A 13,003-nucleotide genomic window follows, 5' to 3' on the forward strand; every position below is an offset into this window, starting at 1 on the left:
TTCAAATGAAATATTCAGCTTTGCTGATAGAAATGTAGCGAATTCTATTCAACATGGCCGCATGGCAGCCACTGAGAATAATCTATAAACCTGATAGAAGCGACCAGTTGGGAATTTGTTATAATTCAGTGTGTTATTTCGTGAAATGGAAAGTTACTCTAAATTTCTTTGCCTAAATTCGTACCGTTTTGGTCAAATTGGATGCATCAAAATTTGTGATGGAAATTTCATCTTAAAAATGTCAGACTAGAGCTTCAGAAATACTCAAGTTACAACAAAATAATCAAATTTACAATTGTTATTTAAGAAATAAGATGTGATATAAACTAGGGGTAATGATACAGCATGAAACAGAATTTCAATTAAACTAATTTCAAATCTATTTTTTCCGTGTTTCAGATGAAGTTCATGTTAGTTTTATGACGCAATCTAATGAAGAGAAAAAACCCCTGACAGACAAAGAGAAACAGTTCATCAGAGATGGTCAGTAAAACTATGAATTCTATCTGAGTTCCAGTTTGATGTCGGGTTCACTACACAGTTACAGAGAGTCTTAAAAAGTGTTAAAAAAACTTACTGACGAAAATTTCCAACTTTTTGAAAAAATGTCTTCCGCATTTTTCAAGATTTATACAGATGTCTGTTAGTAATGATTAGTCATGTAGTGAACAGGGTTCAGTGATTCACTGTGTCACCAATATTTAGGAGTTATCTGTATTTATGGATTTGTTCACCCAGTCCTGAGAATGGTCGGTTCGCGGAGCTCCGTATACTGCCTATACTAAAGGGGTCGCGTTAGCGATATACCACTGACAAGGTTTTCAGTGAATGGATTTGCAAAATGAAATGAGTGCCAAAAGAGCAACTGCTCTGTGTGAATCACATTCAGCTATTTTTTCGCAGGCTTCAAATCCCCAGTAAACGGTTATAATGAATTTCTATATTTTCAGTTGCTTCAGCAGTTGAATCTATTGATGCTTTCTTTGCTAAAATGTCCGGTAGGTTCAATAAATCATTTCAGTAAAAATACTGTGGAGTTTGTTGTGGAATCATTGAATAATTGATTGTGTTTATTTTTACTGTAGATGCTGAATTATGTGAACGAGGAATATTCAACATTAAACGTAGGTTTTAATTCTCATTTTATCCTCAACTGTTTATAAATACATGTGCTCTATAATCTACCGTACATGTACATGTGAGTTCTCTATACATGTACATGTTAGTTCTCTGTACATGTACATGTACAATACTGAAGTATTCGTAAGTTCTGTGGTTAATACTTTTTCTTTATATTTCAGCTACTGATGAAATTGCTGGTAAGTGATAATATTCACTACGATGTTTAAACTGGTGCTAAGTCTGTTAATTGAAATATAGTTGTATCTATTTATAGATATGTTTGTAAAAGAAACACTTCAAACAGAAGTTAAACAACAGAATGGTGAGTGTTCAGTTAATCTAGGAATCTATCAGGAAGGGGCTTACAACTATAAACTGATTACATATTAAACATATTTTGTCTAATTACAGAAAACCTCGTCACACAAATAGAAAACCAGAAAGTAACTGATGAAACAAGGACAGGTTTGTTACATTATAATCGAAAATTTATTCAGATTTTTTTGATCTTCTGAAAACATGTACAGTAGATACAATTTTACACCGCAATAGTAAAAACATGTAGTAGAAACTATTATTTATGGTTGGTTTTACAGAAATGGAAGTGGCCGATCGGAAGCGTTTTGTGAACAAAGATATTTGTGGTAAGACTGAAAATGTTGTTCTTTCATTATTTTTCACGATAATTACAAATCGTTTCGTTAATGAGAAATCCAAGGTACAATAAAGCCAGCTGGACCCGGTGATGTGGAACAATTGGTAACTTTGTCGAAATTCATCTGCTGTGTGGGAAATTTAAGGTTTTATAAAACCCAGATGTATTTATATGAAATTCTAGTTAGAACTGATCTACCAGATCAGTTCAAACTAGAATTTCATGAATTTCATGTGTTGTAATTTCATTAGAATAACATGAATATTGACCAGACTTGTCAATATTCATGTTATTCTATTCATGTATTCATTTGTAGAATCAGTTTTATTGGGTTCAAGTTTGCAGAAATTAGAAGAGAACAAACATTCGACAGAACTAGATAAAAGTAAGTGTAAACTTTCTTTGTCTCTAGAACTAAATTTACAGAGTATTTGATGACCATGAATTGAAGATGAAATTTATCGATGTCATCAGATTATCAGAGGCATCTGATTCAGAGCCGAGTTTTAAGTGGTGTTAAACTAAGAATGTTGCTAGGTGACAGTTTGTATCGATATGAATAATATTCAGACTGAGTTCATCGTAGATGATTAAAATCAGTTGTGTTTAAACGCCAAAAAGTTACCCAGTATCGTCAGTACAAAATCAATCATAGTTTGAAGAAACCGTGTTTTGATTGTCATGCATGTATCAAATGGGGTGGCTCCGAAAATATCCAAATCATGTCATCATAAGAGGCTAGCCGAGGGTGATTTCTGTCAAAATGCTCCATTTTGGGAAATTATTTTTTCATTAGTTTATTTCATTGTTCAACTATATTTTTAGGTATTTATGAAATAAGTCGAGATGTTTTAGGTAAGAACTAAATAATAGTAACAAACTATAAATACCGAGGTCTAGGGTCGAAAGCAGACGTTTTAAAAGAAATTATCAGCTGACAAATTTCAAATTACATTTTCTAGGAGTTTCTCGTTTCTTTCTGATTAGCCAGAAACTTGTTAGGTTGAATTTCATTCAGAAATTTGAATAGATTTGAATAGAAGTCTCGATGTCACCGGAAGCGAATGCCGTGTTGTAATCATGAATTATGTTCTTTTATTCAGAAATTAAATTGAAAATCGCAGTTTTTAAATCTATCAGAGGTAAGAGGTTTATGTATGGATTGCATCACAATCAGCAGGGTTTATTCCATCATTTTCCAAGATTCAACCTGAGCTCAATTTTTTCCTGGAACTCAATTTCTCATTTTTTTCATGATGATACATAGGCCTATTTACAAATATTTCTTAAAATTGCTCAATTTGTTTTCTGAGAACTCAATTTCAGTTCTGATGAAATTTTCCTAGTAATTTATCTTGACGAATCACTTTTAGAATTGTACGCTGGACGAGCTGAAAGATTTCAGAAAGAACTCAAAGAGAAACTGAAACAAGAGGAAAATAAAGAGAGAAAAAACGAGGAGGAATTGAACAGAATAATTCACAGTTCAGTTTGTCAGGCGTTTAAATATATCACTGATATGAATGAAAGTAAATATCGATTTTATATCTCAAAGTATAATGCACTTAACATGTCGCATATTATATGTAAATGAATGCACATGTCACATGTTCATGTAAATGAATGCACGTCATGTAACATGGTTCAAACATCTTTGATACATTTCAGAAACTCTGGTGGATAGTAATGTTGTACGATATGGAGGTTTGTATATAATTTACATGGTTCAATCACAAACCAGTTTTTAGCCCACTTGGGACTTTAGTCCCAGCGGACTATTGCGTTCACTTTTCGTCCGTCGTCCGTCCGTAGACGGAATCCAGTTATTTTGGGATGTTTTGAAGACGCTTCAAGGTAACGTCTTGATATTTGGGTTACACATGTATCTACCCTAGACACATCTTCAGCCCAAAAACTGGCCCTGTCAGATTCAAGATGGCCGGCTGGCAGCCATTGTTGTTCGCCAAAATTAGCACTTTTTACTTTTTGAGGGTAATTTTGAAGACGCTTTGATCAATTACATTGATCTTTCGGATATATGTGAATCCCCCGAGGGCCCATCAGCAAAAATTGGGTCGATCGGACTCAAGATGGCCGTCCTATGACCTTTTTTGTGCCCAAAATGTCAATTTTGGCCGGAATTCTGGGTCCTTTAGCTTCCTACTTGTTTGCCATTTCTCATTGCAATTTGTGATGGGTATTCTTTGGAAAGGGATGTTTTATACCTGAGATAGGTATTTTTGATCTGCCAATTATGACGCAATTGGCGGCCATCTTGGTGTCATCAGTACTCATTCGTAGGTGGGAAAAAGTTTTTCCACATTAAATTGATACCTTAGCATATTGTGTTACTATATTCAATTGGAAAGTTGTAGCCCATAACGTGTTCTATGATTTTGGTGAGTTTCAAGGTCATTGGTTTTTGTATGTGGCCACCAGGGGGCGTTGAATAATACAATAACTTAGTATCGCTATATTTTATTTGTACCGATGCATATTTTGTTACCACAATCAATTGGAAAGTTGTAGCTTATGACATCATCTATGATTGTGGTGAGTTTTAAGGACATTATATATATAGTCACCAGGGGGCGTTGAATAGTAGAATAACTTAGTGTTTCCTTATAAGATTGGTACCTAGGCATATTTTGTTACCATGACCAATCGCAAAGTTGTAGTTCATGACATGTTCTATGATTGTGGTGAGTTTCAAGGTCATTGGGTTTTGCATATGGTCACCAGGGGGCGTTGAATAGTAGAATAGCTTAGTATTTCCTTATTATATTGGTGCCTAGACATATTTTGTTAGCATGATCAATTGCAAAGTTGTAGTTCATGACATAGATCATTGGGTTTTGCATATGGTCACCCGGGGCCGTTGAATAGTAGTCAGAATAACTTAGTATTTCCATATTAAATTGGTAACGAGGCATATTTTGTTTTCACAATCAATTACAAAATCGTAGATGCTGACATGTTCTATGATTGTGGTGGGTTTTAAGGTCATTGGTTTTTGTATATGGTCACCAGGGGGCGTTGAATATTGAAATTGTTAGATTGTTGAGCATTTGACACCACTTCCCAAGTAGGCATGGTGTCCCTGGACCCCTAGTTATCATGAATAATCTGTTTGATTTTCTATCTATTTATATTCCAGTGAGTCCAGAAGAGATAAGTGAGTTCTGATTGATATTTATAAATATTCTCAGTACAGTAGACTGCGCACTTGTCTTTGATTTCATGTTGTAATTCGTCATATTTACCTTTTTATAAGTTGCAGTGATTTTCTATATTGATAGATTCTAAACTTCGTGAATTAGCCGATAAAGAGTTTAAAGACAGAACAGGTACTGTACATATTACAAAGTGTGAAGACTCTTGAATGGATTGTTTTGATATCGGTTACCCTAGATCCGAGTGTCGTACATAGAAAGCAAGCTAACCAGTAGACCATAGACGTATAAACTAGTCTAGTTTATACGTCCATGAGTAGACCAATAGAACTAGTCCACTGGTTAATGTTTATACAGCTTGTCCTATATGCGGAACGCTGTGACCTTTTTTGAGCCCAAAAAGTTCATTTTCGCCCTGCATTCCGAGACCTGTAGCTTCCGAATGGTTTGCCATTTTTCATTGAAATTCGTTATGGATATTTTTAGAAGGGCTCTTAAACATATCAGATGGGCTGACGTTGAATAATGGAATTTAGTAATGTTTTAAATCTTATTGATGTTTATAATCAATGTTTATTACAGTCGGTAGATTTAAGGGAATAAAGACACCTGAAGAGATAGTGACTGTAACGCTGAATATACCGACACAACTCCGCACTGGTAAGTGACTACACTGAAACTGTATGTTGGAATTGGAATTCAATACAGTAAACTTAAAATTAGTCGAGAATCAGGAAAATCGGTTTATCACAAACTTAAGGAATCTTTATTTGAATTTAATCTAATTTGTAGACTTGTATTCAGCTGGACGAGATCCAGTTATTCTGCCGGATCGAGCAGGTATTGTATAAGTCCGTAAAAAACTTAAGATAACCAGTTTAATTCCATTCCATAATCATGCCGTTATCAAACGCCAACATATTTCAGGGAATAAATCCCGCAAATCTAAATTCAGTGGAAATACCATTCTTTATAATGCCTTGTACTTCATCGGTCCCAACTGTTGCATCATGAAGGACTTTCACTGTGAACAAAATTTGAGTTTTTTAAGAGCATTAGCCTGAAATATTCTGCAACTGATCATTGTCCCCGAAAGGACGATTAATTCTTCTAAGTTCTTGTAACGAATCGTTAAACTGCTCGTTATTAAAACCAGAAATCGCTCTTCCGTCATATACCTAATTGTTTGGTTAAGGCCCTGAAAATGGGGTTCTAACCATGGTTTACTGGTATTTTTAATGTCAAAATGCAAACTTAAAGCAACAACGGTTTTATAATGAAACCACACTCATTGAATGCTGTGTCTATGTTTGCTGTTTTTATGTGAATTTCAGTGGAATATTTCAAGGATGAATTCATTAGCGCAATACAATCTGATGAATCATTGAAAACTGCTACTCAAACTGCTTTAGATAACGGTAAGTTACATCTACAGTAAACTACATTTACATCTACAGTAAACTACATTTACATCTACAGTAAACTACATTTGCATCTACAGTAAACTACATTTAATACATCTACATCTACAATCAACAATTAGATACATTTATTCACTAAGATTGTCAATCATAGAAATTTGTTTGTGGTTTTTTAGAATCAAGTAAAATCAACGAATTGTTGAGGAAAGAAAAGTCGAATGGTAAAATTGTTTGATAAAATGCGGATAATTTGTTTGTTTTCACGAACCGAAAAATAATTCAAACGTTTTTCTTCTATTTCTTAGTTAATAGAATTTATGGTGAAGTGAAAAAGAGAATAGAATCAATGTCTACAGGTTTGTATTTTAATGATTTTCTATCAATTCTTGCATTTAAATGTCGGATATATTTCCTCGTGTTGAGGCTTCTTTTCATAAAGCATGTTATAATATATCATATTTTTCATAAACATATCATATCATATCATATACCACTATCATATACAATGTCATCAAGTACATATATAAAATACGTATATCACATATCATATCACGCCATACCACATCATTTATGCTTGTAAAATGTGATTTTGAAGGTGATGAGTTTTGTTTTACTTTTTATCACGAATTGATGCATTGCTTAATTTACGTTCTACTTCTATTTGTGATTTCAGAGGAATTAAATGAACAGGGAATCGTAGTTTATAGAAGTGAGTAAAAGTCAATTTGTCTGATTTGAATTCTAATCTGTTCATCAATTCCATAGTTTTCCTGTTCCATAGTTACCCTGATCCCATAAACTCCTCACAAGAGACTCCCAACACTAGAATCATAACCCCTCAGTTTTTTTAAATTCAGATCTAAATCAAATTAAGTAAGAATTTTATAGTAAAAGTGAACTGTATGAATTTATCTGTTTAGATCTAATTAATGTATATTTATTAGTTATTGTTGTTGTTCTGTTTTTCAGTAAAAGATGAAACAGCGAGTAAGTACTGATGACAACTTCCATGTTAAAATTTAGATAAAAATATATATTTGTCATCTCCTGTTTTGAATAGTAGTGGTTCTTATATAGCGCTAAATCCAGTGAAACCGTTTTACAGATGATGAAAATACTTCCTTCAAAAGGAAGGATTGTGAAAGGAGAACATTTTGGTGTTTATAGTATTATCCAAAACCTATGATATGAGTAATATGCATAAGTAGTTTTTAGTTTGTGGTTGCGGTTACATGAACTTTTGAACTTTATTGTACCATGTGTTTTGTACCACGTGTTCCTGGTTTATCTTTGTATGTGTGAATCCTTACTTATCAATAGAACGTCATATAGTAAACACGTAGTCTCAATATTTCTTCTTCCACGCCGTTTTGTGTTGCTTACAAGCTCTTTTACAACACATGTTTCTCTCTCCCTGCAGTAATCTATTGTGTTTATTCTGTTACAGTGAGTAACATCAAACCAATTATTGCAGACAGAATCCAAACGGAATTTAAAGGTGAATACATTGTGTTTACTGTTAGGTGTTTCAATTAACAAATTTAATCGGTACCGAGAGTAAGAATGGTGGTCGACAGGTCCCGAGTTAAGGGTGAAGGTCGACTGTATTTTGTTGGAGGATATTTGACGCTGTAGCAGCATAAATAGTTTACATCATCAGACGATATTTTAGTAGTTTCTAATGAGCATTGTATAATTACAGATTCACTAGTGACTGTTTTAGAAGAGAAATGTCAAAAGGCTATCAGTTTGTGGCCATCAAAACACTGGGAATACGATATATCTCGCGCGAGTAAGTTCATTGTGAAATCAGTTTGTGATTTATAATAGAATTCTATTGTATAAAAACTTGTCTATTGTTTATTACATATAGTGTCTGTACTCAGTGAATTTACCAGTAGAACTTTAAACACAAACACAGGTTATTGGAAACAAGTCAAAGAATGTTTCGGTAAATAATAAATTCTTGTTTCACTGCTGATTCTTTTTTGATGATCTGATTTGTAAGGATGACCAATAATTGTTTGTTCTGTTTGAATAGGAGATGAAATTAACAGTGAAACAAATACAACTGAACTGACAGAAATAGGTGAATATCAAATTAACATATTACATATTATTTCAAGATTAACAAAAATTATTTTGAAAATTATTTATATATTAATATATATATATATATATATATATATATATATATATATATATATATATATATATATATATATATATATTATTTATTTATTTATTATTCACTTGTTCGTTTATAGTTGATGAGTGTTCGGGTGAATGCATCAAAACAATGAGTGACAAATGGAATCCCGGTGAGTACCCCTCACCCCTCATATGGTGACTGATAAGGGCCATGAAAATATTTCCCGACAAAAAATGATTTTATCATGAAAAATAAGTTTCCATCGAAAAATATTCGTGAGTGAAAATAATTTCGTCACAAAAAAATTATTTTCCATCGAAAAATATTTTGTGAGTTAAAATAATTTCGTTGTGAAAAATATTTTGTGAGTAAAAATAATTTCGTTGTGAAAAATTAATTCCCATCAAAAAATATTCATAAGCGAAAATAATTTTCTTAATAATCGCCTCCAAAATATAGACGTGAGAAAAAATAATTCCGTTCTGAAAAATAAATCGCCTTCCTTCAAAATATATTCCGATGACAAGATATTTTTGCAGCGTAAAAATAATTGTGGGTTTTCCGCTAGTACGGAAGCCCCTAGGTGACATACGAGAAAACCTTTTCACAATTTCGACTTATTAAGTCGAATTTCGACATAATAAGTCGAATTTCGTGTTAATTAAGTCGAAATTCGACTTAATAAGTCGAATTTCGACAATTAACACGTTAATTAACACGAAATTCGACTTATTATCTCGAAATTCGACTTATTATGTCGAAATTCGACTTAATAAGTCGAAATTATGAAAAAAATTATATCATATGTCACCTAGGGGCTTCCGTACGCTAGTCACCTCTGATCTTATTTCATCTATGCTACTAGCCCTTAGTATAGTGGTACACACTGCGTACATAACATACTTGAACTACACGGGGGGGGGGGGGGGTATACCACAGGGCTCTCATTTACACATGAATCAGAGTACTTGGGTAGAGCTTTGATTTTTTTTTTAATCCTGAGATTTCGTGACGGCGAGTCCTTGTAACCTAAAGTAAGGAAGGGTGGGATGGTGGTGCTGTCATCGGGTCCATGTGAACACAAATTTGGGCAAAAAATATCAAAAATTGTGTACGGTCAAAATAAAAATTAGGGCTCTTGATTTTGGTTTCCTTCTCAGACCTCCTGTCCATCTAGAAATAAATATCTTTTGTCAATGTTATGGGCGCAGATCAAGGACCCAAATAACGGATACAAGAAGCCGTAGGGCTAGTAGCATAGATGAAATGTTAAGATCAGGTGAGAAAGTTCAATCGACCGCGTGCACCAGCGGAAAACCCACAATTATTTTTTACGCTGCAAAAATATTTTAGTCATCGGAATATATTTTGAAGGAAGGCGATTTTTCATAGCGGAATTATTTTTACTCAGCATATGTTTTGAAGGCGATTATTTTCATGAGAAAATTATTTTCGCTTATGAATATTTTTGATGGAAATTTAGTTTTCATGACGAAATCGTTTTTGTCAGGAAATATTTTCATGGCCCTTCCTTGTCAGCCACCATAGATACAAGTTGCTGTGCTGTAGCCGTAGGATCGAAAACTAAGACATCTTTTACTTGATGTCCCGTTCAACATACTTAACGGTACAAACACTGCTGCGCCGTAGTTGTAGCGCGATCAATATAAAGCGCGTGAAAACGGGAAAACCCGAAATTATTTTTACAGCAGTTATTTCTCGACAGAGAAAAATATTTCTATGGAAATATTTTTACACATAAAATATATTTTGAAGGTGATTCATTTTACACACCAAAATTATTTTCACTCACGAATATTTTTCGATGGAAATTTATTTTTGTTAGGAAATATTTTCATGGCCCTTATCAGCCACCATACCCTCATTAGTACCACTTATGAGTACCTCTCATGAGTACCACTCGTGAGTACCTCTCGTGAGTACCTCTCATGAGTTCCTCATCCATAATACTTCAGTTCAATTTGAGTACAGGCCTCAAATGCAAATCGTAATTTCAGTACCTGAGTACCATAAGCTATTGGACCTTGAGTGAGTACCATTTCTTGACTGTCGGAATATGTCAGTATGATTAGAGTACATGCAAATACAGTCACTCAACTGAGTATCCGGCCCCGGTTACATGAATTGTGTGTAAAGGCATTTAAATGATGCTATTCAGAGATCAAGTTGAAACAAACTGCAAAATGAACAAGGTTAAGTGACATAATTTCATGTTTTGTTGTTTGTAGGCGATTTTAAGAACCGCAACATGATTGTAGGGACAGGTAAATATTCCGTATATGAATCACCTAGGGCCGGTTCTATAGTAATCATTACAGTTAAAACCAGTCTAAGACGATTTCGGTTTTACAGCCGATCTAACAACTTAGAACCAGTCATGAGATTTAAGACAAATTTTGGATTCAATTTTCGATTATGGAGCCGGCCACTGGTTCAATGAAAAACCAATTTGAATTCATCATGAAAATCTGTTTGATTTTCTATCTATTTCAGCGAGTCCAAAAGAGATAAGTGAGTTCTGAGATGAGTAGAATTTATTTTCGATTTTCACTATTTTGATCTATAAAGTGATTGTTAGATGTGACAGGTACCGGTATCTGCGTGAACTGATGCTGACAATCACAAATAATTCATTGGATTCACAAGAGCAACAATCATTTTGGGTTCAGTGATAACTGGTTATTCATAATTGCTGCCCCATAAAACAATTCAATGCAATTTACTTCTTCAAATATTATACACAGAAAAAAATATCCCTAAAATAGAAACCAGTTGTCAATATCATCACATGGTGGACCTAAAACCTAGAGTCACACTTATCTGTTTATCTGACAGTTGTAGTCAGCGCTTGCCTCTGATTTCGTGGAACAATTGAATAATAGTGACTTCGAACTACAAGTCACACGAGTTTGTTTAAGTTAGTGAATTTCTATATTGATAGATTCTAAACTACATGAATTAGCTGATAAAGAGTTTGAAGATAGGAAATTAGGTACTGTACACATTACAAAGTGTAAAATTCAATAAAATGATTGTTAGATGTGACAGGTACCGCGGTATCTGCGTGAACTGATGCATAATTCAATGCGATTTACTTTTTCCAAATATTATATACGGAAAGAATATCACCAAAATAGAATAGAAACTAGTTGTCAATATCATCACAAGACCTGAAATCACACTTATCTGTTTTATCACATAGTTGTGCACAGCACGCTTGCCTCTGATTTTGTGGGACCAGTTAATAATTGTCATGATATAATTCGTCATATTTACCTGTTTATAAGTTGTTTGTGATGTCAGTTATTTTCTATATTGATAGATTCTAAACTACATGAATTAGCCGATAAAGAGTTTGAAGATAAGAAAGGTACTGTACACATTACAAAGTGTGAAATTCAACATGTTTTATGTTTTAAATCTTATTGATGTTTATTATCAATGTTTATTACAGTCGGTGAATTTAATCAAATAAAGACACCTGATGATCAAATAAAGACACAAGATGCATCATTCGAACGCGTAAAAACACCTGAAGAAATATTGCCTCTAACACTGATTATACCGGCACAACTCAGCACTGGTAAGTGACTACACTGAAACTGCATGTTTGAATTTTAATTCAATACAGTAAACTCTGTCTGAAATAACCTGTTAGTAATTCACCGAGTTGAGAATCAGGCTAATCGGTTTATGACACATTTCTCTATTTTTAAACTGTTTAATTTTTGTAGATCAGACTGATCCTTTTATCACAAAACATTACATTTTTTTAAAATGTTAAAATCCTATTCAATTTTTGTAGTGTTGGATTCAGCCAATCGACATCCAGATATTCTGTGGGATAAAGCAGGTATTATATAAGTCTGTAAAAAACTTAAGCTAACCTGTTTAATGTCACCGATCTCTTAACGTCAACATTTTTCAGAGAACAAATCCGGCAAATCTAAATTCAATGGAAATACCATTCTTTATGTATTTCATCGGTACCAAAAGTGGCATTTCGAAAGCCCTTTTACTGTGACCAGCTTCTTAGGAGCACTAGCCTGAAATATTCTGCGGCTGATCTTTGTCCCTGAAAGGACGATTAATTCTTCTAAGTTCTTGTTAAAAATCCTTAAACTGCTCGTTAGGAATACCAGGAAATGCTCTTCTATCATTCATCCTGAATTGAACATGATGTTCTAATCCCCTGCTTTACTGGTCTTTTCTATGTCCAGCGGAACTGAATGTCTTTAAGCAACAAAAGTTTAAAATTGAAACCACACTCAATGAATGTTATGTCTATGTTTCCTGTTTTTTATGTGAATTTCAGTGGAATATTTCAAGGAAGAATTCATTATTGCAATACAATCTGATGAATCATTGAAAACTGCTACTCGAACTGCTTTAGATAAAAGTAAGTTACATCTACAGTAAACTACATTTATATCTACAGTAAACTACATTTACATCTACA

The 13,003-nt window shown here is 33.6% G+C and overlaps 1 protein-coding gene across 3 annotated transcripts in view; it reads left to right on the top strand.

The window, feature by feature from the left end:
- LOC141906946 (uncharacterized) overlaps positions 1–13,003 on the top strand; it is a 36,557-nt gene that overhangs the window by 8,728 nt on the left and 14,826 nt on the right. For 2 of the 3 annotated variants that reach the window (XM_074796445.1, XM_074796448.1), the window contains 32 exons: positions 400–483; positions 951–998; positions 1,086–1,124; positions 1,302–1,319; positions 1,397–1,444; positions 1,534–1,587; positions 1,719–1,766; positions 2,094–2,162; positions 2,603–2,632; positions 2,881–2,919; positions 3,151–3,306; positions 3,446–3,481; positions 4,935–4,952; positions 5,077–5,124; positions 5,533–5,610; positions 5,743–5,790; positions 6,285–6,368; positions 6,548–6,592; positions 6,677–6,727; positions 7,045–7,080; positions 7,341–7,358; positions 7,819–7,869; positions 8,074–8,163; positions 8,245–8,322; positions 8,413–8,460; positions 8,639–8,692; positions 10,773–10,808; positions 11,038–11,055; positions 11,867–11,914; positions 11,999–12,127; positions 12,350–12,397; positions 12,860–12,943. In XM_074796445.1, coding sequence (XP_074652546.1) covers positions 400–483; positions 951–998; positions 1,086–1,124; positions 1,302–1,319; positions 1,397–1,444; positions 1,534–1,587; positions 1,719–1,766; positions 2,094–2,162; positions 2,603–2,632; positions 2,881–2,919; positions 3,151–3,306; positions 3,446–3,481; positions 4,935–4,952; positions 5,077–5,124; positions 5,533–5,610; positions 5,743–5,790; positions 6,285–6,368; positions 6,548–6,592; positions 6,677–6,727; positions 7,045–7,080; positions 7,341–7,358; positions 7,819–7,869; positions 8,074–8,163; positions 8,245–8,322; positions 8,413–8,460; positions 8,639–8,692; positions 10,773–10,808; positions 11,038–11,055; positions 11,867–11,914; positions 11,999–12,127; positions 12,350–12,397; positions 12,860–12,943 — 1,779 coding nt within the window. The remainder of the gene's footprint in view (positions 1–399; positions 484–950; positions 999–1,085; positions 1,125–1,301; positions 1,320–1,396; positions 1,445–1,533; positions 1,588–1,718; positions 1,767–2,093; positions 2,163–2,602; positions 2,633–2,880; positions 2,920–3,150; positions 3,307–3,445; positions 3,482–4,934; positions 4,953–5,076; positions 5,125–5,532; positions 5,611–5,742; positions 5,791–6,284; positions 6,369–6,547; positions 6,593–6,676; positions 6,728–7,044; positions 7,081–7,340; positions 7,359–7,818; positions 7,870–8,073; positions 8,164–8,244; positions 8,323–8,412; positions 8,461–8,638; positions 8,693–10,772; positions 10,809–11,037; positions 11,056–11,866; positions 11,915–11,998; positions 12,128–12,349; positions 12,398–12,859; positions 12,944–13,003) is intronic. The other variant, XM_074796447.1, reaches the window with a different exon arrangement.

The sequence above is a fragment of the Tubulanus polymorphus genome, chromosome 6 (assembly GCF_964204645.1).
Source record: "Tubulanus polymorphus chromosome 6, tnTubPoly1.2, whole genome shotgun sequence".
NCBI classification, from domain to species: Eukaryota; Metazoa; Nemertea; class Palaeonemertea; order Tubulaniformes; family Tubulanidae; genus Tubulanus; species Tubulanus polymorphus.